Consider the following 27,834-nt stretch of genomic DNA (forward strand, 5'->3'; position numbering starts at 1 on the left):
TCTTACCGCTCACTCTCCTTTCCCCACAGGCCCGTGGGTGTCGTCGCCTTCCTCTGGTAAGAGCCCCTCTGCTCTCAGGAACCCCGTCTCCTAACAGTTTCTCGTAGAAGGCCCAAACGCTGGCAGAGCCTGGGGCAACAGAACATTTGAGGGCTGCAGCCTGCCCCTTCTCTTCCATGCCCTGGCTGCTTCCTACACTGGAAGGGGCCTCATAAACGTGGACACGCTGCCTGCGTGTCCAAGCTTTGTCCACCGCCATGTGCCTCCATAAGGGGCGGACACGCTGGTAGTATGCTTGGGAAGGCCAGTGCTGACTCATTGCCATTAAGACAGGGGACTAGTCCAGAAGACTAGAAAGGGAAGGGCCGGGGCTCCGGGGACATATCCCCTGGCCACAGACTCCTCACTGCAGGGACGGGCCGAGGCTGGGGGAGGGCTGGCACAGGTCTGCTAGAGCACGGGCCGAGGGCAGGGGTCTGGCTGCCCAGGGCTCAAGGCAGTGCTGCCATCAGGGGGCCGAATAGGGGCAGGACGGGCAAGTATCTGCAAGATTCTGCGCAGATTCACCCAGCGCCCCCTCCCGTCCCCAGCCCTGTGCTCCTGCTGGCTTCCTACTCTCTCCTCTCAGCCCCAGGCGCCCCACCCTCACTGCAGCCCTCTCCACCCATGCAGCCTGACCGGAATCTCCCCGTTCGTTGGGGAAAATGATCGGACGACATTGATGAACATCCGAAACTACAACGTGGCCTTCGAGGAGACCACGTTCCTGAGCCTGAGCAGGGAGGCCCGGGGCTTCCTCATCAAAGTGCTGGTGCGGGACCGGCTGTGAGTATGAGACCCAAGGAGCCTCCCCGCTGCAGAGTTCCCCCACGCCGCCCCAAGCCTTTGCCTGTAGACAGTCAGTCCCCCAACTCCTTAGTGGCCCCGTTTTCCCAAACGTTTAATGAATGAATGATAAATGCCTTTTTAATACTCCTTCCTTTACAGGAGGCCTACTGCAGAGGAGACCCTGGAACATCCTTGGTTTAAAGTGAGTCTTGTCTTGCGAAACGGTGGTAGAAGAGATGGAAGGAAAGAGAACGTTATTAGCAGCTCCATTTATTGAGTCCCTCCTGTGTGCAGTAACCACGATATGCATTTTATTTACGTATAATCTGTTAGCCTCACAATAGCTCTACAAAGGAAGGTATTATCACTCCCCTTTGGCTGATAAGGAAACTGAGGCTCAAATTGGGGTATCATGGACTGCAAGGCACAGGTCTGACCTGCCCCCTTCCCCGACATCCTAGGGATCCTCACAAGAGTTCTTCTTGGCTCTTGAGCCCAGCCCTGGGCCTCCTCACTCCTGGGGCTCACCTCTCTCCTGCCTTGGTCCTGCATACTGTGGTTGGTGGGTGGCCTGGCTGGTTTGTCCTCTTGGTTTTGAGCTCCCTATGGGCAGAGTTCTCACTCATCTTCAAACCCCAGCACCGCAGGGCATAGCACCAGGCAGAGGGAGGGGTTCAGCAAAGGACCCAGTAAAAGCAAACTGTTCATGGAGAACTGTGCTGGGTCAACAGAAGGCTGAGGTCATTCTGGTATCTGTGCTTGGAATACAAGCCTGGTCTCTCAGATCAGAAACGAGCTCTGAAAAGGACAGCCTGGGTGGGTGGCTGAGGAGAGCATCTGAGGTCTGGCCCACCAAGGCTGCAGATGTCTGGGGCTCTGGCTCTTCAGGAAGCCAGTTGGTAAACTGGGGAGCAGGTTTCAAGTGAGGGGCCTGAGCACAGGCCTCCCAGGACAGCCAGTGTACCATGATAGGGCAAGCCCTGGTGTAAGGTCTGGAGTCTGGGAGCCACTGATTTCCTCTCTCTGTACTTGCACTTGTGCTCAGTCGCTTCAGTCGTGTCGGACTCTTTGCAGTGCTATGGCCTGTAGCCCACCAGGCTCCTCTGTCCATGGGATTCTCCAAACAAGAATACTGGAGTGGGTTGCTGTGTCTTCCTCCAGGGGATCTTCCTGACCCAGGGATGGAACCCACATCTCTAACGTCTTCTGCATTGGCAGGCGGGTTCTTTACCACTAGCACCATGTGAGAAGCCTGAGGTGCCTCTCCATTTAGCTTCAGAGAATTTGTCCACATGTGGGCACCTTGACGGTGGGAGTTGTTGTGACAGACCCCCCTGGGAAGGGAGCCTGAGGAGCCCAGACTCGATGCTGCTGTATCTGCTGTCCCCTCCTGTGGACGTTATCTCTGCACTGCTGAAGCCGGAGCGTTAGGGTTGATGGAGGACTTTCCCTCAGGCCCTCTTTCTTGGTTTACAGGCACAGGCAAAGGGTGCAGTGGTGAGCACGGATCACCTAAAGCTATTCCTCTCCCGGCGGAGGTGGCAGGTAAACTTGGCTGAGCCCCACCTCTGCCTTCTTCTTCAACATGCTACAGCTTGCTCTAATGCTGCCTTTTCTGTCAGATGCTCTCACTTCTGTGCATCTATCTTCATACACTTTTTAATTCTCTCGGCTGCCACGTCTGCCTGCGTTAGGCCTTCTCCCCTGAGGATGAGGTGGGCCTGAGTGGGTCAGTTTGGCCCCAAAGGGCCCTCAGGTCTGACTCTGGTACCCTGTCTCCAGCGCTCCCAGATCAGCTACAAGTGCCACCTGGTGCTGCGCCCCATCCCGGAGCTGCTGCGAGCACCCCCGGAGCGGGTGTGGGTGGCCGTGCCCCGAAGACCACCCCCTAGTGGAGGGCTGTCGTCATCATCCGACTCTGAAGAGGAAGAGCTGGAGGAGCTGCCCTCTGTGCCCCGACCCCTGCAGCCTGAGTTTTCGGGCTCCCGGGTGTCCCTCACTGACATTCCCACTGAGGATGAGGCCCTCGGGGCCCTGGAGGCTGGGGCGGCCACCCCCATGGACTGGCAGGAACAAGGAAAGGCCCCCTCTCAGGACCAGGAGGCCCCCAGCCCTCAGGCACTCCCCTCCCCAGGCCAGGAGTCCCCGTCCGGGCCCAGCCCCCGGCGGGCAGAGCTCCGCAGGGGCAGCTCGGCTGAGAGCGCCCTGCCCCGGGCCGGGCCGAGGGAACCGGGCCGGGGCCTGCACAAGGCAGCGTCCGTCGAGCTGCCGCAGCGCCGAAGCCCCAGCCCGGGGGCCACCCGCCTGACCCGAGGAGGCCTGGGTGAGGGCGAGTATGCCCAGAGGCTGCAGGCCCTGCGCCAGCGGCTGCTGAGGGGTGGCCCCGATGATGGCAAGGTCAGCGGCCTTAGGGGCCCCCTGCTGGAGAGCCTGGGGGGCCGGGCTCGTGACCCCCGGCTGGCGCGGGCAGCCTCCAGCGAGGCAGCACCCCACCACCAGCACCCACCTGAGGCTCGGGGCCTGCAGAAGAGCAGTAGCTTCTCGCAGGGTGAGGCAGAGACCCGGGGCCGGCACCGCCGAGCAGGGGCACCCCTTGAGATCCCCGTGGCCCGGCTGGGGGCCCGCAAGCTGCAGGAGTCTCCTTCCTTGTCCGCCCTCAGCGAGGCCCAACCACCTAGCCCCGTGCGGCCCAGTGCAGCCAAGCCCAGCACCCCTAAGTCTTCAGAACCTCCTGTGGGCACCCCCAGTGAGGCTGCACAGCCTCCAGCACCCCAGCCTGCCCGAGAGAAGGCCCCAGAATCTACGCCAGAACCAGCTCGGGGCCCCAAGCCCACACAGCCCCCCACAGCTCTGCAAACCCTAGCGCCTCCGCTCACTCCGTATGCGCAGATCATGCAGTCGCTCCAGCTGCCAGGCCAGGCGCAAGGCCCCCCACAGGGCGCAGTCGTATCTCCTACATCTCGGTCTCCAGCATCTCGGTTGGAACCCAAGCCCCACCCGGCTGTGTTCTCCAGGGTGGCCTCCCCACCTCCGGGAGCCTCGGAGAAGCGCCTGCTGCCGGGAGCCGGAGCAACCCCAGGGCCAGCCGAAAAAGCCCGGGTCCCGGCGGTCCCCCGCAGGCCAGGGAGCAGTCTCAGCAGCAGCATCGAGAACCTGGAGTCGGAGGCCGTGTTCGAGGCCAAGTTCAAGCGCAGCCGGGAGTCGCCCCTGTCGCGGGGGCTGCGGCTGCTGAGCCGCTCGCGGTCGGAGGAGCGCGGCCCCTTCCGCGGGGCTGAGGAGGAGGACGGCATTTACCGGCCCAGCCCGGCGGGCACGCCGCTGGAGCTGGTGCGACGGCCCGAGCGCTCGCGCTCCGTGCAGGACCTCAGGGCGGTCGGGGAGCCAGGCCTTGTGCGCCGCCTCTCGCTGTCGCTGTCCCAGCGTCTGCGGCGGACCCCGCCCGCGCAGCGCCACCCGGCCTGGGAGCCCCGCGGCGGGGACGGCGAGAGCTCGGAGGGCGGCAGCTCGGCGCGGGGCTCCCCGGTGCTGACGGTGCGCCGGAGGCTCAGCTCCACGCTGGAGCGGCTGTCGAGCCGGTTGCAGCGCAGCGGCAGCAGCGAGGACTCGGGGGGCGCGTCGGGCCGCAGCACGCCGCTGTTCGGCCGGCTGCGCAGGGCCACGTCCGAGGGCGAGAGTCTGCGGCGCCTGGACCTCGCGCAAAATCAGCTGGCGGCCCAAGCCGGCGCCGCCACCCCTTCCGCGGAGTCCCTGGGCTCCGAGGCCAGCGCTACGTCGGGCTCCTCTGGTGAGAAGGGGCCCCAGGGGGCGAAAGCGTAAACAGGTGTGGTGGGATCTGGCGGGGGGGGGGGCGAGGCTGGTATGTCAGGTGCGGGGAGAATGAGAGGACCAGGGACTCCCAGCGCAAAGAAGCGGAGATATTTCTGGAGGCCCCCAGGACAGAACTGGCAGGACTAGGGCGGCAGAAGGCTGAAGGATAGAGGCTCTTGCAGGAGCCGGCCGGTGTCGAGGCTTAGTCGCTTCGAGTCTTTGTGACTCTTTGTGGCCCTATGGACTGTGGCCTGCCAGGCTCATTTGTTCATGGAATTCTCCAAGCAAGAATACTGGAGTGGGTTGCCATGCCCTTCTCCAGGGGATCTTCCCAACACCCAGGGATTGAACCCTGGGTTTCCTGCATTTCAGGCAGATTCTTTACCGACTGAACCACCAGGGAAGGGTCAGGGCTATAAGTTCTCTATTCCCTGGTAGTGGCTGGGCAAGTGCTCACAGGCTTGGTTCTTCACAGCTCCTGCAGAAAGTCGAAGCCGCCTGCGCTGGGGCCTCTCTCGGCTGCGGAAGGACAAGAGGTTGTCACAGCCTAACCTCTCTGGCAGTGTCCAGGAGGATTTGGGTCACCAGTATGTGCGCAGTGAGTCAGGTAATCCAGGCCTGCTGGGTGAGTAGCCCCCTGCGAGCCCCAGGGAAAAGTTACAGCCGGGTATAACTTGGCTACAAGTTGTAGCTTGGAGGAGCCCTGGCAGTGGTGGAGGGGGCCTGGAGTCAGGAAAGAACAACAATCATCATAATTGCTTCAGCTGCCATTAATTAGCAACACCAAGTGTCCTTTAAGCACTTAACAAGCATTGCCTCACTCGCCCCTCGAACATTGCTTAGGAGCTAGTCTTGTCATCTGCCTATTTTACAGGTGAGGGAACAGAGGCTTAGCCATGCTAAGTAGCTTGTCCAAGTCACAGAGCTGGTAGTAAGTTGGACTGTATGACCCTCTGCACCCAGAGCCCAGAAGTGGCTTTGTGATATCGTACTAATGCCTTTCTTTGGCCAGCTGCCCACCCCCACCACACAGAGGTCTCTGTCCCTGGGTGTGATTCTGATGGAGCTCAGGATCGGACTCCCTGTCCCTCAGCGCCCCCTGTGCTGTGTGTACACAGGATTGTTGTGTGTGTTCTCATTTGCGTCTGACTCTTTGCGACCCCATGGATTATAGCCCGCCAGGCTCCTCTGCCACGGAATTTTCCAGGCATGAATACTGGGGTGGGTTGCCATTTCCCGCTCCAGGGGATCTTCCTGACCCAGGGATCAAACCCTCGTTTCTTGAGTCTCCAGCGTTAGCAGGCAGATTCTTTACCCCCTGAGCCATCTGGAAAGCCTGTGAACGTGCTCCCAAAGACACTCTTTCTCTCCCAGCCTAGAGGCCCACAGTCTGGACTGTGCCTTCAACCTTCCATTTCTCTATAGCCCTGAACACCCGATCGCCCCTCCCTATCCCCTCTGCCCCCACCAAAGGCTCTGCACACAGACAAGCCACCTCCGGGGCTCTTTCCTGGGGGGAGCAACACCTGGGATATGCCCTGGTCTATCTCTCTGCCCACGTCCCGGGGCTACGGCGGGGGAGGTATTTCCCCCCTGGGTCACCTCAGTCCTCCCCTTGAAAGTGGGGAGCATTACTCACGGATGGCAGAAGTTCAGGAGGCCAGGGTTTCCAGACCAACCTGCAGAGAGGAGCAGGCCCACCACACCAGGCTACATGCAGGGCCTTTATCAGTCATAGATCTCTTCTCCAGTTTCCGATAAAACTCCTCAGAACTGTTCCAGATGCATCTCAGCAGGGCTCATGACTGAACATGTGACCTCGTCCCTCCTTGGCTGGTGGTGGGGGAGTCTGGGCATCTCACTCTAGGCAGTGGGTGGAGGGGGCTGTAGTGAGGGAAGAGGAGGGAGGGAGGCCGGCCGGTGGGGGCAGGGGCAGGGAAGGAGGGGTGGGGGGTGGGGGGTTGCGTAGAGAGAGAAGCCAGCCCGAGGCCTGGGGACAGTTGATCCCTTTCCACCTGGGGCCCCCCCTCCCGACTCCATGTTGCTTGTGCAGCTGGTTTCTTGCCAAGGCCATGTCTCCTTACTTCATCCTCTGCCCCTCTCCCCTCGGGAAGAAGGCTGTCCCACGTCCACCTTCCCAAGTCGGGCTGGCCCCTGGGAGGATCATGAGTGGGACTGGCAGAGCTGGACCAGGGTCACTTTTCATCTCTCCTTCTCCTTGGCTCCGTCTCTCTCCCCGCTACCCAGTATCCTCCTTGATCTGAAGGTGGTCATTGACAAAACCATATTCCCTTTATGTTGATGGCACCTGGGTGTGGGAGCCCTCCTAGGGGAGCGCTGGGGTACAGTGGGAAAAGGGGCAGGCTGACGTCCTGTCAGCCTCTTCTGCAGATCCTCTTCTCCCAGCTCATCCACATCCCGCCCCCTGCTGGTTCCGCAGACAGGCAGGAGCCAGGGCTCCCAGGTGTATCTACCTCTCAGTCCACATGAAAGAAATCCACCCCCCACACACACCACTACCATCACCAGACCAGGATGGGATTTTTCTAAAAAGACATTCCCAGGGAGCAGAAGTGCAAATCCTCAGGGCACTAATGAGCCACAAGGCCAGCAAAGACCTGGAGCAAAGACAGTAGCCATCTGCAGCCCTGCCGTGGGCCCATTCACCAGCCTGCTGTGAAGCCAGCTTTGCTGAAACAGCCTCTTTGGGGGTCTGTGCTGGCTTCTCCACTGGGCATGTTAACGAGATAATAATCACAACAATAGAAGCTAGCATCTATGAGCGTTTATTATATATTAGACATCTGCTAAGCGCTTTACTTGCCTCTTTGAATGCTCATGACAACTCTGTGAGTTTGGTGTTATTTTCCTCAATTTACAGACATGGTCTAAGGTCATGTAGACACGGTGTCTTTCCGTTTCAAAAGCTCTCGCCACTTAGCTGATCTGTAGGAGGGTGTAGAAGGTCTGGGACAGGTGCCCCAGACCCTAGGGGGGACAAGGGATGGGGGAGACTGACACACTTTCAGGGTCTGCCCCAGGTTTGCCTTGACTTTAGGTCTTTTGAAATTGCACATTTTGACTGAATGTATGTTCAGTCTTGGGAGTCTCAGTTCAGGTCACCAGCTCCTGTCACTTGTCCTAATGTACCCCAGAATGAATGGGTATTGCAGGAGCTTAACCATTGTAGTTTTTCAATATTTGTTTTCATCTTATTTAGCAAGTGCTTATAGGGACTTCCCTGGCATTCCAGTGGTTAAGACTCTGCTACCACTGCAAGGGGGCGCGAGTTCAATCCCTGGTCAGGGAACTAAGATCTTGCATGCCGTGCAGCATAGTCAAATAAAAATAAAACAAAACCAGGTGTTTGTAGAGCACTTACTTAGTGCCAAGCTGTGCTTAAAGTGACTTACAAACATACAAGGTAGCAACTACGACATGTCTTCAATAATCAGTGAAGGGAAAAGATAGTTATACACACAGCAAGTGCCTGGGAAAGTCATGCTCACCCCAAAGGAAATTCTCAAAGGCAAGACCTCCTTCCCCCATCTGCCTGGGAAGAGATGGCCTTTCACTCTGCCCTCTGCAGGCAGTGCTAGCTCTCACATGCCTCCTCCCCTCCATCAGCGGTGAGGGAGCCGGGGTTCCCGCAGACCCATGACCATCTTTGCTGTCGCTTCAGACTTTCCCCCAGTCTTCCACATCAAACTCAAGGACCAGGTGCTGCTGGAGGGAGAGGCAGCCACCCTGCTCTGCTTGCCGGCAGCCTGCCCTGCACCCCACATCTCCTGGATGAAAGGTGAGGCGATCACATCTCCTCCAGAGAGAGAGGAGTAGGCAGGTGGCCCCACGGCCAGGGGATGTTCAGCGGGAAGTGGCAGCTGAGGGGGCCCAGAGGACACATGTGCTACTTCACTCTGCAGCCCGTCCTTCTCCTCTTTTGCCCGCAGACAAGCAGTCCCTGCGGTCAGAGCCCTCGGTGATCATCGTGTCCTGCAAAGATGGTCGTCAGCTACTGAGCATCCCCCGGGCGGGCAAGCGGCATGCGGGGCTCTATGAGTGCTCCGCCACCAACGTCCTTGGCAGCATCACCAGCTCCTGTACCGTGGCTGTGGCTCGTGAGTCCAGGGCAGGGACCCAGGAGGCAGTGATGTGGGTGGTGGGACAGGACTCGATGGGGTGCAGGGGCTCACTGGGGCTCCACTTCTCTCACCAGGTACCCCAGGAAAGCTAGCTCCTCCTGAGGTGCCCCAGACCTACCAGGACACAGCACTGGTGCTCTGGAAGCCGGGAGACAGCAAGGCGCCTTGCACATACACGCTGGAGCGGCGGGTGGATGGTGAGGGACTGGCAGGCTGGTCAGGGGTGGGGGGCAGGTGGAGGGTGAAGTTGGGGAGACAAGTACCTTCCCTGAGCTCCTCACAGATGGCACTGGGAGCTTGGGCCACCTCTTCTGTGGCCTCAGCCCCTGCCCCATGCTGCCTGTAGGGGAGTCTTCCTGGCACCCCGTGAGCTCGGGCATCCCCGACTGCTACTACAACGTGACCCACCTACCAGTCGGCATGGCTGTGAGGTTCCGTGTGGCCTGTGCCAACCGTGCTGGGCAAGGGCCTTTCAGCAACCCTTCTGAGAAGGTCCTCGTCAGGGGCGTGCAAGGTCAGTGGGATGGCAGGGGTGGCCAGGGAGGGCAGGGTTACTGAACTCCAGGTCCAGCCCCTTCTTGGAGCACCTGGTTTTGCCCCTGAGGCACCATGGTGATGGTTTTCTCTGTCTCTACTTAGATTCCTCAGCTCTGCCATCTGCTGCTCACAGAGATGCCCCTGTTACCTCAGGGCCAGCCAGGGCCCCGCCTCCTGACGCTCCTACCTCACTGGCCCCTCCCCTGAGCCCCTCCCCAGCTCCTGCTCCCCCAGGCCCCCAGGCAGCCCCTCTCGGCCCTTCATCTTCCCCAGCACCCCCCAGCCAGGCCTTGTCCTCCCTCAAGGCTGTGGGTCCACCACCCCAAACCCCCCCACGAAAGCACCGGGGCCTGCAGGCTGCCCAGCAAGTAGAACCTACCCCACCCAGTGCCCAGGACTCCCCAAGTGAGCCCAAGTCTTCCGTCCCTGACACTGGGACCCCCATCCCAGCCTCTGCCCCTCAAGTGGTGAAAACAGCCTCTTCCTCAATGCCCCTGTATATGGTGACCTCCTTTGTGTCTGCACCACCAGCCCCTGAGCCCCCAGCCCCCGAGCCCCCTCCTGAGCCCACCAAAGTGACTGTGCGGAGCCTCAGCCCAGCCAAGGAGGTGGTTGGCTCCCCTGGGGGTGGTCCCCCCAGGGCTCCTAAGCCAGAGGGCACCACTCTTCGACAGGGCCCTCCTCAGAAACCATACACCTTCCTGGAGGAGAAGGCCAGGCAAGCGGGACCAGGGCTGGGGGAGGGAAGGAGGACAGAGGTGGGGAGTACATGGAGCTTTGGCAGCAACAGGGGTTCAGAGAGAAGACCAGCCTGGCTGGGGAGTTGGGGGTGCCTGGGAAGATGAGATCTGGGTCCTTAGCCTGAGTAAGTTCAGATTTTCTCTGTGCCAGGCGTCATGCCCAGTGCTTTGGCCTCGTGATCTTAATTTTTACAACTGAAAACTAAAGAGGGACGTTGCATTATTCCATTCCATGGATGGGTTGGGGAGGTTACAGGATATGCCTGAAGTGCCGAGTCAGTGAAGAGCAGAGCTGGGACTCAAACCCAGGATCCCAGGAGTGAACTCCAGGGCCCACCCTGGGAACCACAGCATCCTTGCTCCCAGGGGTCCCTGCTTACCCTCTGCTTAGTTGGCACAGTTCAAGTGCTCCCTCCCTCCTCTGAGCCTATGATATGCCCCCCAATGCATAGGGGTCGCTTTGGTGTGGTGCGTGCCTGCCGGGAGAATGCCACCGGGCGAACATTCGTGGCCAAGATTGTGCCATACGCGGCCGAGGGCAAGCGGCAGGTCCTGCAGGAGTACGAGGTGCTGAGGACCCTGCACCACGAGCGGCTTATGGCCCTGCACGAAGCCTACATCACCCCGCGCTACCTCGTGCTCATCGCCGAGAGCTGCGGCAACCGGGAGCTTCTCTGTGGGCTCAGCGACAGGTGGCTGGGCATCTGGGCGGGCAGGGAGCTGGGGTGGGGGAGCTGGGCTCGGCTGTCCCCTGACACCCCCATCCCTCCAGATTCCGGTATTCAGAGGATGATGTGGCCACCTATGTGGTGCAGCTGCTACAAGGCCTGGATTACCTCCATGGCCGCCACGTGCTGCACCTGGACATCAAGCCAGACAACCTGCTGCTGGCCCCTGACAACGCCCTCAAGATCGTGGACTTTGGCAGTGCCCAGCCCTACAACCCCCAGGCTCTGCGGCCCCTGGGTCACCGCACGGGCACACTGGAGTTCATGGGTGAGGGCACCATGCTATCTAAGGGGGGAATGGGGTACTCGCAAAGGGGCAGCAGCCAGGGCTCACCCCACTTCACCCACACACGTGGCATTTATTGAGTGCTTACTGTATGTGAGCCGCGAATTAAGTCCTTTCCGTGGATTTTTTTCAATTTTTCTTCACAGTAGCCCTGGAGATTGGCATAATATTACCTCTATTTTACGGATGAGGAAACAGAGGTGCAGGGAGGTGTTTGTTCAGTATCAGTGTACATGGTAGACCCAGGATGTGATAAACACAGGAGAATTGATTATTAATTTATATAAATAAGGGAAACTAGCTACCATTTAGCTACCTGCTAAATACTCTGTTCATCATCTCCATTCCCTAGAATAACTGTGCAAGCCACACTTTACAGAGGAGGAAACGGAAAGCCAGATGGGTTTAGTACAGTGCTCAGGGTCCTGTCACTAGAAGGGGCAGGCTGGGATTAGAGCCAGCCCAGCTGATTTCAGAGGCTCTTAATCTCGGTGTTGGCCATACTCTTCGTGAATGAGCGCCTACCTTTGGAGCTGATCTGAGACAGCTTGTGATCATCTGCTTCTTAGCTCCTCTGTAGTTCTGGGGACCCCCACACATACACATTCAGTGCCTGGGATGATTCCTCAGGTGTCCCAAGTCTCGCCTGGGGGCCATGCAGCCCACCAGTATCCGGGGCCTGCTGCTCTGCTTGTACCCATTGTCTGGTGACCTGGGCACCGTCCTGCTTCCCAAGCCCCCAGTGGCGTACTCTGCCTCTCTCTGGTCCCTTGCCACCTGGAAGCTGGCTCACCATGGGCTCTTGTCTCCTGTCAGCTCCTGAGATGGTAAAGGGAGACCCCATCGGCTCTGCCACGGACATCTGGGGAGCGGGTGTGCTCACTTACATCATGTGAGTGCCCCCAGGCCCCACCCTCTGCCTGCACCCCCACGTCCCCACCCACACATGCATGTGCACTAGTCATGCACACATACACACATGCATGTACACACACAAATATCCAGGTATCCTTGTCCCCGAGTGCTGTGCCCCTAGAAATCCCCACACTACTGTCCCCCTGGACCTGTGAGTTGACCCTCAGTCTGCATCTCTTAACTGAACTGTCTCCTCTGCAGGCTCAGTGGACGCTCCCCATTCTATGAGCCAGACCCCCAGGAAACAGAGGCTCGCATTGTGGGGGGCCGCTTTGATGCCTTCCAGCTGTATCCCAACACATCCCAGAGTGCCACCCTCTTCTTGCGAAAGGTCCTCTCAGTACATCCCTGGTGAGTGGGTCTCACACCTGCCAGCCTCCCAGCATGACCTTCTCCCAGCCTCACACTGCCCTGGCCCAGCCCACACCTAAGCCCCCCAACTCCTACCCCACACCAATAATACACTGCTGCTGCTATTACTACGGTTACTACGCCTACTTCTCCTAAGTGGCTGTTCTGCCACCATTTAAAGCCCGTAACAGCCCTATGACACAGGCAGAATCATTGTCCCCATTTCAGAGACTGGGAAACTGAGTCCCAGAGATGTCCAGGCTCATTCCCTAGGGATGAATCCAGGATTGGGAGTCCTGTCTCTGGGAGGGTGGAGTCTGTCCTCCTCTGGGAGCCATGCCTCCAGCCTCACTGTCCCTGGCTTGGCCTGGCAGGAGCCGGCCCTCCGTGCAGGACTGCCTGGCTCACCCGTGGCTGCAGGATGCCTACCTGATGAAACTGCGCCGCCAGACACTCACCTTCACCACCAACCGGCTCAAGGAGTTCCTGGGCGAGCAGCGGCGCCGCAGGGCCGAGGCCGCCACCCGCCACAAGGTGCTGCTCCGCTCTTACCCAGGCAGCCCCTAGCGCCTCGGACCACAGCCCGGCCTTGCGGGCTTCGACTTGGGGTTCCCGCTGACGCCCCGGGACATTCCAGGGCCCCCGTGGAGCCGGGTGGGCCCAGGGGGGCTTCGGACACCACCAGCACCAACATCCGGCCGGGCTATTACCTCATGGACCTGTGGGGACAGAGACCCTGGGCTTCGGCCAATGCCACCCAGCTGGAGTCAGAGCCGGAGACCCATGGGCCAGGCTGGGTGGGGTCAGGATCAGGTCAAGAGGGACAAGGAGGGAATGGGCAAGTGAGGAAAAGAAGCCGAGGCATAGGGAGGGGGAGACTCTATGGAGGTTCCGGGGGAGGGAGACTGAGCATCTGGGGGAGAACCAACCCAAGAGGGTGTGAATGAATGGAGAGGAGGAAATGGGGGAAGCCCGGGGTGTCTACAGGCCAGGGGCTGGGAGTGTCACTGAAGCAGGAACAGGACGTGGAGACAGTGCCAGAGAGCCAGAGGCAGTATGTGAGAGAGGGCAGCGAGGTGGGAGAGGGAGAGGAGAGAGGACTCAGGTGGGGGCGCGCGGCCAGCTGCCAGCCTCCCCAGAAGGAGAAGCGTGGAGGGCTGAAGGCTGGAGGCGGGGTCTCAAGCCAGCAGCGCTTTCCTCCTATCCCGGTGAACGCAGCGCTGGGCCCTCTGCGCTGGCCCGAGGATGTCCCCACCGCCTCTCTGTGGCCTTCACCCTCCTTCTCATTCATATTTATTTATTTATTGACTTTTATGAAGTCTCCCTGCCATCCAATCCCTCTTGCCTATGTTGTCCTGACCATCCCCACCCCACCCCCAGCCATCCAGCTGTCTGTGCAGCTGTCTGTCTATCTGTCACAAGGAAAATAAAAACAGCAAGCAGCAGGACCTATGTGTGTGGTCTATGGGGAGGGATGACTGGGGGGTACAGCGCGTACACAATGCCAGGGTACTGGGACGGGGCATTCCAGCCTTTTCTGGACCAGTGAGAACCGAGGTATACCACCTAGCACCTTAGGACCTTCCTCCCCTGCCCTCTGACCCTCCTGGCCCCTCACCTGTCCCTTATTTCTTGAGAAAGGAAAGATGTGGGTGTGTTTCTCCCTCTAAAGTTTCTGAAATCCTGGCAGGACCACTGAATCCCCACCCCCAGCCTCTAACTATATGGGTGGCCCCGACTTCTTCTCACATGTTCCATCATCGCAATGGGAGGATGCTGGGCTCTGGAAGGGACCAGCCCACACCCCCATCCTGGCTCAGCCTTCTTCACTCTGTTCAGGGGACAGGGCAGCTCTGTCCTGACCCCTGGAGCAGAGGGGGTTTCATCATGATGATTGGTGAGAGCAGATGGTGAAAGAGCTGTAGAGGAAAGCAGGGCAGGCTCACGCGCCCACGCTCTGTGTCAGAGCACCAATCAGCACACTCACACCAATCAGCTGTGAGTGCCGTCAGTGCGCCTGCTGCGATGGGGCCATAGATAAGGATTTTCTTGGGGCCCAGGGACACTAAGTCTGGCCCTTCTTATTCCCACGGCAAGCCAGGGATCCACTGGGTGCTAAGGTACCTTGACTCTAGCTGCCCTCCTGCAGTGCCACAGAAGGATCACTGGGTCCTGTAACTGGGCTGCCCTGCCCTGAGGTGGATGGAGGGGGAGCCAGTTCTTGTGTCCAGAGGGACTGTGCCCCACTGTCCCTCCCCAGACTGAAAACTCTGTTCTTGGCCATGTAAAAGGAATAAAGCCTTTCACCGTGAGCACATTGAGCTGGTGCTGGTGTGTTGCTGATCAAGTTTGAGGCTCCCTTGGCTGTAGTCCAAACCACCTTTTGCCCAGCCCAGCCTCTCTGGCTTCTCAGGACACAAGGGAAGAGCCAAACCCCATCATCATAAAATAACAGAATATTAGGGCCAGCTGGAAGGGGCCAGAGAGCCACCTTTACCACCTGCCATTTTAGCGATGAAGATATACAGTTTGCCTGTGAGAGTCTCTAATCCCCTACACACTGCAAGTGTTTTCATATAAAAATGAGGTGCCTGAACTCATATCTTGATAAATGGTAAAATTCTTCTCCCGTCCCCCCTCTGATCTTGAGCTTCCCTCTCATCTCCATTGGAAATGGCATGTGAACTGCTTGTTCCAAACCTGGAGGAGCAAAGGTAATTTATGTCAACAGAGCCGTGTCAAAACTGCTCTGATCAAAAGCTGACAGCGCTCCACACCTGGGCAGGCAGTTACAGTGAAGGGAAGCAAGGCTTATCTAGTGCCCTGGCCTGGGTGGACTGGACTCCAGGCAAATCTTAGAGGAGTTAGCCCCCTCACCCCTGGTGGTCTGATGCCCCTATACACCAGCTTATGCCCAGGGAGGGAGCTTGGGCAGACCTAGAGGGTCAGAGTCAGTGCCAATCTCCAGGGACAGTGTAGCGCAGCCAGACCCTACGATGTCCCGTGGAGGGGAGTGTGGGAATGGGGCAGCAGGAGGGGTGGCTGTTCTCAAAAATCCTTAAGGTCCCTTCTAGGTTTATCTGTTTACCACCAGGAGGCACAGCGTGGAAATGACAACCCTAGACTCCTGGGGTTGGGGGGAGTAAGGTGTTTCCAGATTGGTCCTGACTGCCACGTGGGCCTCTCATAATTGGCTAGCTGGACAGTGAAGCCCATCACCACTCTGGCTTTATTCAAGGGCACCTCCAACAAACACTCACACCCCTTAACTGACTGTGTCCAGGACCCACATGTTGTCTCTCTCTCCAGGGACTGACCTGAGTGTAAACTTCCCCAGCAGGGAGCTGAGTCTCCTGTCGACCTGAAGCTGTGCCTAGTTCTCCTGGAAGTGAGATGGATAGCCCCTGCTCTGGGAAGGGGATGGGGCCATGCCCAGCTGCCCAGCTCTCTGGGTGCTGACGTGTGGTGCACCCCAGAGCCGCCCAGGTTTCCCCTGAGGGCTGCCCCAGTGGCTGAGCTAGCATCCCAGGCATCCTCAGGCTAAATAAGGAGACTGTGTGGGTCAGGGAATGGAGGCTGGGTCCCCGGGGGCTTGGGGCAGCCTCGCCAAAGAAGGCAAGGAGGGGAGCCATGTATAAAACCTGGGCCTGGGGCTGAGCAACTACCTGTGCCCTGGCCCTGCCGTTTGGAAGGCCATGCCGCCTGCCACCCAGCAGGGTGAAGCTGAGCCCTCACAGCGAGTCTAGATCTTCAGGTCAGCCTAGACACTCTCACATAGGGGGATGTTCTGAACCTACAGGGAAAAGGCTGAAATTCGGAATCTCTGTGTCAACCTAGACCTCTTTGTTTCCTGCTCCCCAGCTCCTGCCAGAAAACCAGCGGCTGTGTTCTGCTCCGCTGCAGCCCCTCCCCCTGGATGTATGCTGGATATCAATGACCCCCAGGTTCAGAAAGCAGCCATTCGCATCCAGGCCTCTTACCAGGACGACAGGTAAGGGGGAGCTCTGGAGAATTGCTGGAGGAAGGGAGCTGGAGCTGCAGAACGCTCACGACTGCATTTGGGGGATGGGGGTAGACTGTATTTGGGGGGTTGGGGAGACTGATGCTGAAGCTGAAACCCCAATACTTTGGCCACCTGATGCGAAGACCTGACTCATTGGAAAAGACTCTGATGCTGGGAAAGATTGAAGGCGGGAGGAGAACGGATGGATGGTTGGATGGCATCACCAACTCGATGGACACGAGTTTGAGTAAGCTCCAGGAGTTGGTGATGGACAGGGAAGCCTGGCGGTGCTGCACTCCATGGGGCCGCAAAGAGTCGGACACGACTGAGTGACTGAACTGATACTGACTGAGCACAGTGTCATGTACCTGTAGGGTCACTGGACTTAGAGTAGAGCGGTTTCTGAGGGGTGGAGGGGTGGCTGCCAGAGAAGACAATTTTACTAACAATTCAGGAGCGGCTGCCTTCCCTACCCACCCCCACACGTTTAAGGGTCTAGTGGGCTGGGTGGTGGATGGGGAGCAAGGGATGCTGTACGGATGGACAGGGCTGCAGGTGGGCCCGGGCCGTGTCATGAGAGCTTGGGGCCTGACTTGGACCGTGCGGGTGGGTCCTGGAAGGAGCTGCGCGAGAAGGGGCCACCGAGAGTGTTGGAGCCGCTGAAGGACGTGGTGCTGCTGATGGAGGGCGGCGCGGCGAAGCTGACTTGCCGCGTTTCGGCTTTCCCGGACCTATTCATCCGCTGCGGCAAGGACCGCAAGGAGCTGCGCGACGGGCCCAAGTGTCGTTATGTCTTCAAGGACCCTGACGTAGTGGCACTGGTGGTGCACGATGGCGAGATGGCAGATCTGAGCCAGTACAGCGTCAACGTAACCAACCCCTTCGGCCAGTGCTCCGACTCGGCGCGTATCCTTGTGGAAGGTACTACGCGCCCTGGGGGCAGCGTCACCGCGCGGAGTAGCACCAGTTGGCGGGCGCCCACAGCCTGGTCTTGCTGCGCTTACCGCTGGGCCTCCCCGAGTCCTCCTGGGGATGTGGCCCAGCCCCCGCACAGCCTGAGCCGCAGACCAGGGCGCAGCGCCGGCCGTGCGCGTACTCCTTTCCTACCCACAGAATTCCATCCCATCCAGCCTATGAAGTCCGCTAAGGGCTTCAGTCACGCTATTCCAGGGCCCCAAGGTCACTGCGAGCCAGAAGCAGAGGCAGGGTTAGAGCCCTGGTCTTCTGGCTCTCAGCCCAGGGCAATTTCCGAGGCATCGCTAGATGTGCGAACATTTCCAGATTTTCAGCCCTAGAATCTCTATTGATCCTTCTTCGTTAACCTCTGCGAAGGGCGGGATTAGTCCCGCTTGACAGTTGAGGAGATGATGCCCCAGCGAGGTTAAAGACCTGCCCACCATCACACAGCGAGCTTAAATCCATCTAGTATTTAGAGATGGGTATTAGCTGGGGAGGTGATGCCCTGCCTGCCTCATCTCTAGGTCCTTTTACTGGGTGGCAGTCCCTCTCCCTTCCTCTAGTTCCAGCGAAGATTCAGAAGGGATCGGATAAACACTAAGGCGCGCAAAGGCGCCAAGGTAACGCTGATTGCCGAGATCCTGGGTAAGCCTGCGCCCGACGTGGCCTGGGCCAAGAACGGGGAAGAGAAGAAGACTACAGGTGAGGGCGAGGACTTGCGCAAGGACAGCACCTGGAGCGGGAGCTTGGGCGGGGCGGGGGTCCAGAAATTGGCGGGAGTGGGACGGGGGCGGGGAACTGGGAGGCGAAGAATGGAGTTCAGTACCCCGGGCGGAACCCGCGTAAACTGACCCCAGGCCCTGCCCTCCCCTTCTTCCCATCTAGAGTGTTCTTTGAGATCGGCAGTACCACCGCGACGCTGACTATCCGCCAGGCCACGCCGGAGGACAGCGGCAAGTACGAGGTGTAAGTGGAGAACAGCCTGGGCATGGACCATCCATCGCTCGCGTGGATGTGGCCTGAAAGGAACCCTCAGACCCGTCGCCCTGGCCGGAGCCCCGGGTGGGTGGGTCAGACCACCCTCCTTCATCTTGCTTAATAAAGCTGCTCTCTGACCCTCGGCGTCTATTCTGTTCTTTTGAGACGCCATTTCCCCTGCACTTGCACCCACGCTTATTCCAGATCAACACACCAAGGTCACAGAAAGTTGGGATCAGAATGTTTGGAAGGTGCCTAGTCCAGTGGTTCATTTTGCAGACAGGGAATCTGAGATATGACTTCTCTCACGGTCAAAAAGTTCCTGCACTACGAAGTCTATCACTTGCCTTCTCTTCGTTTGCATAGCTCAAGCCCCACCTTCTCCTGGGGGATTTGCACTCTGGCCCCGTCCATCTCAAGACTGGCCACACTCCCTCAGGTCTCTAGCCTCGCTCTTCCCTGGGACCTGGCTCTCTGCTTTGGCTGATACCCCTGGGCCTTTTCCCAGACAGCTCAGGACCTAATCTTAAATTCCAATCTCAGTTTCTCAGGCTCCATTCTTCTAATTTGGATCCGGCCCACTAGATTCCTTGGCCAGGCCCCCTGCTCTCCCATAAATCTCACCTCCTGGCTCTTGGTAGAAAGCAAGAGAATAGTTAAGAACTACAATTCCCAGCAGACTCTGCGAAGGAGTTCTCGCGAGTTGCGAGAAGACACGTGCGCGGAAGGAGTGAGCAGTAGCGGGCGACAGATCTAGCGAAAGGGGGCTAGTGGTAAAGGGAGCTGATGGAGGGGTGCCGAAAGGATTAGCGGGCAGAGGACGGTAGACCGAGAGCGGCTCGGAGGTCTCGACTGGCTCTCCGCCCTAACGCTCTTGTGTTGGTACCACAATCTCTGGCTGCGCGAGGCTAGGATTTATTAGTCAGTTGTGGGGTTCAGAGGGTCAACAATCAGTTCTCCGAATCCAGAGATTCAGTACTTGTCGTCAGTATCGGTGCTCAGGGCTTGGTAGGTTCGGTGTTTGGGACGCTAAAGGAATCTGTCTTTTGATTCGGGGTTCATCACCTAGAGGTTAGTTTTAGGATTCAGGTTCAGCCTATATAGGTTTATTTTAAATTGAATTTGGGATGCATTATATACGCATCAGTGTTAGTTCAGTACTTGGGAGGCATTCTTAGGATTGTAGTTAGATATTTGGGACTCAGGGTATGAGGTTCAATATTCAGGGTTCACTGTTGGGGTACAGGGCTTAAGATCTAGTCAGGATGCAACAATTGGGAATTGATGGGTTTGGAGTTTAGGTTTCTTGAGGTTTGAGATCTGAGAAGGGTGTATCTTGCTGAGTTTCTGAGTTTGCTGAATCTGAGGCCAGAGAGAAGACTGTTAGGGGTCAAATTGTGGGGTGTGAATTTCAGAATTTGGGTGGATTCATTGTGGGGTTTGAAGGCCAGCTGGAGTCTGGGCTGGGATTTGAGTTGTGTGAAATATATGAGGTGTTGTGTCCCGGGCAGGTGCATATTGAACTTTGGATTTACATCCTTGGAGAGGGCTAAGTGTTACTATTTGGGGTTTGGGGCCTAGTTAGGATATGAATCAGGTTCCTGGGTTGAGGTGTGAGATCTGAGCCTAACTTCTCTGTTGGGATTTGAGGTTTAGGTAGCAATCGCCATCATGCTCAAAGCTGTGATCCTGATTGGAGGCCCTCAAAAGGGTGAGGAGCCAGGGGAATGAGGGGAGGAGGTTGGGCTGAAGTGGTTGACTGGGTGGGTGCAGAAGGAGGCAGGAAGCTGAAATGTGCTTCTTTCTCCTCTCCCAGGGACTCGCTTCAGGCCTTTGTCATTTGAGGTGCCCAAACCCCTGTTTCCTGTGGCGGGGGTGCCTATGATCCAGCACCATATTGAGGCTTGTGCCCAGGTAACCCCATAGGCTCTCCTCTCCCACTTCACTTCCTGCTCATCTCCTTCATCCATATTTCCCCCTTTTCCAACCATGACTTTCCCACAAGGCATAACTTCAGGGACCACCATTTACAAATGAAAATGTGAATGTTGCCCCCTGGAGTTGTTCTGTACGGATGCCCTTCTGTCTTCCCCTAACCTAGTCTCTCATCTGGCCTCGTGCTCAGATTCTGCTCCTATTTTTAAAGCATGAAATGTGAGATCAGGCAAAAATCTTAAGAGACAATTTAACGCTGTAGCTGGGGGAACCTTAATGATAGCAAAGCACAGAACTCATACCTTTGCTCACTGAGGAGCTAATTTCTTTATTGCTTTTGGTATTGAAGCAGGCAGGGTTTTATTTGAATCTAGTTTCTACTTGCTGTAAGAACATGAGCAAATTTCCTAGTCTTTCTGAGCCTTAGTTTCCTTATTTGTAAAAACGGAGATGATTAGACCTGCTTTGTGAGATGGCAAAGCTTGCAATCATGTTTGTAAAGTGCCTAGTATAGTATAGGTGCTTGATAAATTATATCCTCATCTCAAGCTCAGGTTGACAGATAATAAATATGGGGTGCGGGGAATGAATGGGTTATTCTTTAACACAGCTTGGTAGGCAAAATCTTCCCTAGGGTGAGCCCCAGTTCAGATGTGAGAGGTCAGGGGATAATAGAATAATAAAAGATGAAAACATCAGGGACTGAGACTTTCTCCAAACTTCCTCATTGTCCAGAGGAGGAAACAGGCCAGAGTGGTAAAGTGAGTGCCCAGGGGCTCACAGCTGAGAAGGAAACTGTGGTCTCCAGACTTCGCAGCCAGCACCCGGGATTTCTCCCCGTTTTCATTCTTTCCTATCAGATATTTTTTTCTTCCAACCTCTTCCTTTATGCCTAGGTCCCTGGGATGCAGGAGATTCTGCTTATTGGCTTCTACCAGCCTGATGAGCCCCTTACCCGGTTCCTGGAAGCTGCCCAGCAGGAGTTCAACCTTCCCATCAGGTGTTTGTGCCCATGGGTGGTGTGGGGGTTGGGGGGCAGTGCCCTAAACTTCTGGTTCTTGGGAGTGGGGTCCATCCACTGGACTTTACCTCACACACTAGGAGGATTTTTATTGGGGCATCTGTGAATCCCTGAGTTTATTGAGTTTCTCTGTGGACCGCAGGCAGGTGTACCTATGGGAGCAGGAGGAGTCAGTTACCCAGGCTCCTCATATCTGTCTCTTCTGATCTCACTGAGCTGGCCCTGGGGTCCCTGGGGACAGGTACCTGCAGGAATTTGCCCCCCTGGGCACAGGGGGTGGTCTCTACCATTTCCGGGACCAGATCCTGGCTGGAAGCCCTGAAGCCTTCTTCGTGCTCAACGCTGACGTCTGCTCCGACTTCCCCTTGAGCGCCATGTTGGATGTCCACAGACACCAGCCACACCCTTTCTTGCTCCTTGGCACCACGGTGAGAGGGCCCCGGGGGGCTGGAAGGTGCCAAGGGGGTGTGATCCAGAAATGTTTCTGGAATGCAGGGGTCGGGGAGGCAGCCCAGGGGGTTGGACTGGGAACGGGTGTCAGGATGGAGTTGTGCTAGAAACCCCAGGAGCAGTGGAGATGGCGGTGGAGATCCCAAGCCCTTTGGCTGCTCAGCCGCAGGGAGCGGGTGAGGGGGTGGCGGCAGCTATCAGTTCTCACCCTTGCTGCAGACAGAAGCCCTGTCTGCCGTGGAGATGCGTGCCAGGTGCTATAGGAGAGGGAAAGAAAGACAGAGGAAATAGACCCTGCTGCTCTGGAGCTAGCAGGTCACTGTCTGTGTGTGTCTTTCAGGCTAACAGGACACAGTCCCTCAACTATGGCTGCATTGTGGAGAATTCACAGACGCATGAGGTGAGAGCAGAGAGGGGGCTGGCTGGGTGCTTGCTCTGGGAATGAGAACATGGTGATGAGTGAATGAGGCATGAGATAGGAGACAGGCGTGGGAGGAGGGGGTGAAGGGCCTGTGTGTGTCATCATTCTCCAACCACTCCCCCTCTGGAAATGCTGCACCACTCTGGGGTGGGCCCCACTCTTGTCAAACAGGTGGGGTATGTCCTCGGTTGTTCATCTTGTACCCCTTCTAGAGAGATTGCGAGAGTGAAGGCGTCACAGATAAATGATTGGGGTGCTATGAGAGCACAAAAAGAGGCCCAACCCAGCCTTGCCTGGCTGGGGGAGGGGAGGGCTACCTGGAGAAGATCTGTTTAGATGAAGGAGACGGGAATGCATTGCATGTAGAGGGACCGGCATGTGCAAGGGCCCGGAGGCAGGAAGCCACGTAGCGTCTCCAGAATTACGGAAGTCAGAGCACAATCAGCAAGGTGGAGAGTCTCTGTCATTGTTTGTGAAGCTCCCTGAGCCTGACTTTCACATACCCCTTTTATTTGTTCCAGCTTTAGTATTAAAAATACATGTATACACACATGTGCATGCATAAATTTTATTTTGAAGTTTTGAGCTAGGCACTAGCTAGGTGTAAGAAAAGTAGAGCTGAAGGACAATCCCTGTTTCTAAGGATCTCAGACTAGTGGGAAACCCATCCATCACAAATGATACTAGTGCTGTGTGAGGTGTGGCCAGAGGTCAGGGGTGCCCGGATCTGAGAAGCCAGCTCTGGGGCAGAGTGGACTCACACTGGGTTTTGAAAGCCTAGTTTTTCAGATGAAGAGATGGGAAGGGGCATTCCCAGAGCAGGTATGCGATAGCATGGAGTTGTGTTCCGGGAACACTGGGTAGTGGGGAGGAGAAAGGCATGTAGTTCAGACTTACCTTGAAGGTGAAGGCCAGCAGCCGGGGGCAGTCTGCGTTGCAGGAAGACCACTCTGGCAGCAGGGAGGACCTGGAGCTCAGGGGGTCTTAGAGGTGGTGGCAGTGGCCTCTCCTCCCCTAGCCCCAGCCTACTCTGTCCTCAGGTCCTGCACTATGTGGAGAAGCCCAGCACGTTCGTCAGTGACATCATCAACTGCGGCATCTACCTCTTTTCCCCAGAAGCCCTGAAACCCCTCCGGGATGTCTTCCAGCGAAATCAGCAGGATGGGCAACTGTGAGGCAGGCCCCATGACCCTGTGACCCCAAGTGCCCCTGGTCACAGACCACCCCCCCCGCCACCTGCCCCCAGTCTCTGCAGGCTCCACATCCACCCGCTCACCTTCCTTGTCCTTCTTGTCTCCACTTGTCATCTCCAGCCGAGCCTCCCTGTCCCTCCCTTCCTAACCTCATTCTGTCCCTCTTCCTTATCCATCTCAGTTCCTCTTCTGTCACTGCCTGCCCACTCCCCTCCTGGTCCATTTCTCTCAAGCCCTGAGTGTCCCAGAGATGCCTTTCCGAACAGACGGCAACACACACACATGGGTGCACACAGGCGTGTGTGTGTGCACACATGTGCACGCGCGCGTACACCCATACTCTCAGGCCCAGGCTCCCCCTGGAGCACAGTGCCCCGGAGCCCTGTTCATCATCAGCCACAGCCCAGGGTCGTCGTCCTAGGCTGGGACCTGCTCCTTCTGTGGATCCGTGCCTTCACTCTCTCCTCCCCTGCCCATCTCCCATCTCATGCCTCATTCACGCATCACCATCTTCTCACTCCCACCCATCTCTGCTTTTCTCTCCATCTCTCCTGGCCTCTCTGTTTCTGCTGAGCTGGCATCTCCACCATCTCTCTCTCTCTCTCCCTCTCTTTCTGTGACTGTCTCTGCCCTCACCAGCTGCCTTCCTCTGGGGTGAGTCTGTCTGTGTTTCATTCCATCCAGTTGAGAGGGAGGGCGGATGGCGGGGAGAATGGGAAAAGTGGGGAGAACCTAGGTCTGGTCGAACTCCCTCTGGATGTAGGGCAGGATGGGCAGCAGGTCTGTGCCTGGGGACATAGCAACTCGGGGGGGTGGGGGTGGAGAGAGGCGGGTGATGTGTGTGAGGGTGATAGGAGAGCTTCCTGAGATGTGAGCATCCTTCTGGAGCAGATCTGACCAGACCTGGAGAGGTGGTGGGATTCTCTCTGATCCCTGTCCCCAGGAGATTGTGTTGGCCCCCAGTCGGGCTCAGCTGGGGAACTGATGTCAGCATCTCTCCCTCTGTGCCAGGGAGGACTCTTCAGGCCTATGGCCCGGGGCAGGTACCATCCGCCTGGAGCAGGACGTATTCTCCGCCCTGGCCGGGCAGGGCCAGATCTATGTGCACCTCACTGACGGGATCTGGAGCCAGATCAAGTCCGCAGGGTATGGGAGTGGCCTCTGATGGGGTGGTTGGGTCATCTGAGACTTTGGGGCAGTGGGCGCAGGCCCTGCTGGCCCCTGAGCCCCCATTCCACTTTCTGGCCCCCAGCTCAGCCCTCTATGCCTCCCGCCTCTATCTGAGCCAGTACCAGCTCACTCACCCAGAACGCCTGGCCAAGCACACGCCAGGGGGTCCACGGATTCGAGGTACCCATCCTGCCCCAATCCATAACCTTTGCCCCCCAGCTCAGCCCCCCTCCCCTCTGAGCTGTGACTCCTGGTCACAGATCCAGAGGTGAAGTCTCAGTCCCACACTCCCTGAACCAAGTGTGGTTTAGGGGCATTTGCCCCCAGTCCTTTCTTCTGCTTCTAGGAAATGTTTACATCCACCCGACTGCTAAGGTGGCCCCATCGGCGGTGGTAAGCAGTGGCCCAGCCCAGAGGAAGGGAGGAAGGGAGGTGGCCATCAGATGGTAGGGCGGTACAGATTCTCCCGAGCTCAGGGTGGGGTCTCTCCTTCGTGCACAGCTTGTAGGGTGGCCTCAAGCAGGTCCCTTCCCCTTTATCTTTTCTGTGAGGGGACTGGATTTGGGGCCCTCCAAGGCCTATGGTTGTGCTTTCTCCACAGTTGGGCCCCAACGTCTCCATCGGGGAGGGGGTGACCATAGGTGAGGGCGTGCGGCTCCGAGAGAGCATCGTCCTCCACGGAGCCACACTGCAGGTAGGCATCCAGGCCCACGCTGCCCACGTGGCACCCCCAGAGGCCAAGTGGAGGAGTGCACCCCATGGGCTGTGCATCTGGCCCCTCACTCCCTTCGTGCTGTTTGTCAGGAGCACACGTGTGTTCTGCACAGCATCGTGGGCTGGGGGAGCACCGTGGGGCGCTGGGCCCGTGTGGAGGGTACCCCCAATGACCCCAATCCCAACGACCCCCGAGCCCACATGGACAGTGAGAGCCTGTTCAAGGACGGGAAGCTGCTGCCTGCCATCACTATACTAGGTATGCTTCCCGGGGTGCTGGGCTGCGAGAAACTTCCACAGGTGATGGCCATGCCCTGTGGGAGCGTTTGTGTGCCTGTGTGTCTGTGTGTGTATTCCTTGAGCAAACATTTACCCAGTATCTGCTGTGTGTCAGGTCCTGTGTGAGTCGCAGGGGGCACAGATGGGCAGGGAGGGGTCCCCCCCACCCCCAGATGGCGGTGGCCCCCAGCTCATTGCCCCTCCCCTCCCCTCCCCACGGCTTCTCCCTGGTGCCCTGGTCCACACTGCAGGCTGCCGCGTCCGGATCCCTGCCGAGGTGCTCATCCTGAACTCGATTGTTCTGCCACACAAGGAGCTGAGCCGCAGCTTCACCAACCAGATCATCCTTTGAGGGGGCCTGCCAGAAGGCCCCCCTGAACTCCCATCTGCTCCCCTGAGGCTCCTGCCTGCCTGCATGGCCAGCCTCTGTCCAGGCAGGCTCTCCACACGCGCACTTGCAGGGAGCAACGTGGGTGGTTGGAGGACTCTGGCCTCCCTCTCCACTCCCTAATAAACCCGGGTGAACCCTGGAGCCAGCACGGACTCCGCTTGTGCCTGGGCCGGGGGTGATGGTGGAAGGGGGGCAGCTGAGTCAGGCCCCCCCACATTAGCATTTAAATTGGAGTTGTTGCTGCGGGCTCATGAATAATGAATCTGGAGCCCTGGTAAATTTCCCCCTCCTACAGCCTCAGCCTCTCTGCCGCTCTGGAGGAAGGCCCTCTAGGCTCCTAGCCTGCAGGCCCTGCCTTCACCCAGATGCTGGCTCCCTGTTCCCCTTCACTGGGCCTGGCTCAGGCTCCGTAGTGTAAGGGTTCCAAGGGGAAGGGGGAGGGATTTCAGTTGGCCAGTGGGGTGCAGGCGGCAGGCATGGGAATTGGGCCTGGGAGCCCAGGGCCCAAGGTTGGATCACCTGGTGCCCGGTCTCTTTGGTTCCTGCCCAGTCCCGGCCCGCTTTCCACTTTGCCAGCTCCATCTGCTCCCAGCTTGGCTTTTGGCGGGATGGGGGTATTCTCCCCCGCCCGAGGCCGGATCTCTTGTCTTCTAGTCCCTGGCAGGCAGGATGGGCCTGAGCTGCTGCCTTTCTCTCCAGAAGCACAGTGGGAGCTACTCCATTCTGGGAGGGGAGGAGCCCTGGCCACCTCCCACACTCTGGCTCTGCCCTCTTCCGGCAGGTGGGTGGGTAGGTGGAGGGTTCTCAGTCTTCCTTCCACATTCCTGAAGCCCCAGAGAAACCCAGCTCTCTCTGGTGTTCACCCGTGACCCCCGTGTGCCCCTCCTGGTGCCCCCCCCTTTCCCCAGCTGTGGGTGCAGAGCTTAGTTGCCAGATGAGCTGGTAATGATCGTAATCTGCTAATTGAGAGGAATCTAATTACCCGAAGAGACTGGGGGGGGGGTGCAGGGCGTGGGTGGGAGGGAGGAGGGGGTCCTGGCAGCCAGCAGGGGTGGCAGGCAGCAGGGTGCTAGGGCCTTTATCAAAGCCCAGGATTTCAGAGCTTTGGAGCTGGGCACTTAGAAAGATGTGCTTTCTTTGGGGGGGGCGGAGCTGGGCTGAGGCTGACCTGGGGATTGGGCTAGGTGTGACCTCCTAGCCCTTGGAGGCCCCTGCAGGCAGAGTCAGAGCACCTGTGAAACAACCTTGGGGTTTCAGCACTCCTGATCTACAATACAGTCTGCCTTGACTCAGCTTCTTGCCTCGTTCCCACTCCTGGTCCCTCCAGTCTCTTCTCCAGGCCGGACCTTCTGTCGCCTCTGCGTAGGGTCCGCAGGGGGCTGCAGATGGCTCCTCTAGGCTGGGGTCAGCCCCTGAGGGAAGGGCTGGGAGAGGGGTGGGCCAGGGGGCCAGGGGCCCGGTCCCTTCCTCTCCACCCCCAGTCCTGACCCTTCTGTTCCGAGTGGTTGGCAGAGGCCATGGCAGCTTCATCATAAATATGATAATTTAATTATTTTCTCAGCAAAACACCGTGAAATCCAATAAGTCTGTGTCAGGCCCTGGCCCCCAGGAACCCCCTCCTGGGCCCAGTGGGGGTGGGGGCGGGGGCAGGGGCAGTGTTAAAAGTGGAGGGGGCTAGTGAAGCTGAGGTCTCTGTGGTGTGCCCCCTGCCCCAGACAGAGCAGGTCACTGTTGTCTCTGTGCTGAGGTGCAGAGGGGGCTTCTAAGGAGAGAAGTTCCATTGCTCTCCACTCTCTTCAAGCCTAGTCTGTCTGGGAGGGGCCTAGTCCCCCTCCACCCCTAAGGGAACATCCCAGGACCCAGCACGTGGGAGTGTCCGGTGGGAATGTCCGGCCTCCTGAGGGGAGAGCGCTGGGGTCCCCCTTCACTACCTCCAGGACCTCACTGGCCCTGTAGGGGTAGGAGGGTGCTGGCCCCTGGGGAGAACG

General features: G+C 58.1%; 3 protein-coding genes across 13 annotated transcripts in view; all 3 read left to right on the forward strand.

Annotated features, from left to right (window-relative positions):
- Nucleotides 1–13,782, forward strand: part of SPEG (striated muscle enriched protein kinase) — a 58,752-nt gene extending 44,970 nt beyond the window's left edge. For 8 of the 9 annotated variants that reach the window (XM_070772803.1, XM_019977381.2, XM_070772806.1 and 5 more), the window contains 16 exons: nt 30–56; nt 673–825; nt 988–1,030; nt 2,305–2,373; nt 2,611–4,612; nt 5,111–5,242; nt 8,318–8,434; nt 8,586–8,753; nt 8,852–8,974; nt 9,124–9,291; nt 9,417–10,032; nt 10,507–10,746; nt 10,827–11,050; nt 11,885–11,960; nt 12,185–12,334; nt 12,709–13,782. In XM_070772803.1, the coding sequence (XP_070628904.1) occupies nt 30–56; nt 673–825; nt 988–1,030; nt 2,305–2,373; nt 2,611–4,612; nt 5,111–5,242; nt 8,318–8,434; nt 8,586–8,753; nt 8,852–8,974; nt 9,124–9,291; nt 9,417–10,032; nt 10,507–10,746; nt 10,827–11,050; nt 11,885–11,960; nt 12,185–12,334; nt 12,709–12,901 (4,501 nt within the window). In that variant the 3' untranslated portion in view covers nt 12,902–13,782. The remainder of the gene's footprint in view (nt 1–29; nt 57–672; nt 826–987; nt 1,031–2,304; nt 2,374–2,610; nt 4,613–5,110; nt 5,243–8,317; nt 8,435–8,585; nt 8,754–8,851; nt 8,975–9,123; nt 9,292–9,416; nt 10,033–10,506; nt 10,747–10,826; nt 11,051–11,884; nt 11,961–12,184; nt 12,335–12,708) is intronic. The other variant, XM_070772820.1, reaches the window with a different exon arrangement.
- A 439-nt stretch (nt 13,783–14,221) lies between these two features.
- Nucleotides 14,222–18,410, forward strand: SPEGNB (SPEG neighbor). Its single transcript, XM_070798426.1, is given in 8 exon segments — nt 14,222–14,231; nt 15,993–16,088; nt 16,196–16,324; nt 16,947–17,258; nt 17,858–17,886; nt 17,888–18,002; nt 18,182–18,286; nt 18,289–18,410. Coding segments are annotated over 8 exon segments (825 nt in total). The 3' UTR covers nt 18,318–18,410.
- Nucleotides 18,411–18,987: 577 nt separating this feature from the next.
- Nucleotides 18,988–25,991, forward strand: GMPPA (GDP-mannose pyrophosphorylase A). 3 transcript variants are annotated; one of them, XM_019977418.2, is made up of 13 exons: nt 18,988–19,343; nt 19,923–19,983; nt 20,089–20,186; nt 21,104–21,207; nt 21,470–21,656; nt 22,019–22,078; nt 23,140–23,270; nt 24,304–24,438; nt 24,545–24,642; nt 24,809–24,855; nt 25,064–25,156; nt 25,267–25,435; nt 25,707–25,991. In XM_019977418.2, the coding sequence occupies exons 2-13, from the start codon at nt 19,944–19,946 to the stop codon at nt 25,805–25,807; spliced, it is 1,263 nt and encodes a 420-aa protein (XP_019832977.1). In that variant the 5' UTR covers nt 18,988–19,343; nt 19,923–19,943; the 3' UTR covers nt 25,808–25,991. The 3 variants fall into 3 exon arrangements, with proteins under 3 accessions (XP_019832977.1, XP_019832991.1, XP_019832972.1); XM_019977432.2 differs by having other exon boundaries at nt 18,988–19,280; nt 19,929–19,983; XM_019977413.2 differs by having other exon boundaries at nt 18,989–19,280.
- The last annotated feature ends 1,843 nt before the right edge of the window (nt 25,992–27,834 follow it).

This window comes from Bos indicus, chromosome 2, assembly GCF_029378745.1.
Source record: "Bos indicus isolate NIAB-ARS_2022 breed Sahiwal x Tharparkar chromosome 2, NIAB-ARS_B.indTharparkar_mat_pri_1.0, whole genome shotgun sequence".
Taxonomy (NCBI): Eukaryota; Metazoa; Chordata; class Mammalia; order Artiodactyla; family Bovidae; genus Bos; species Bos indicus.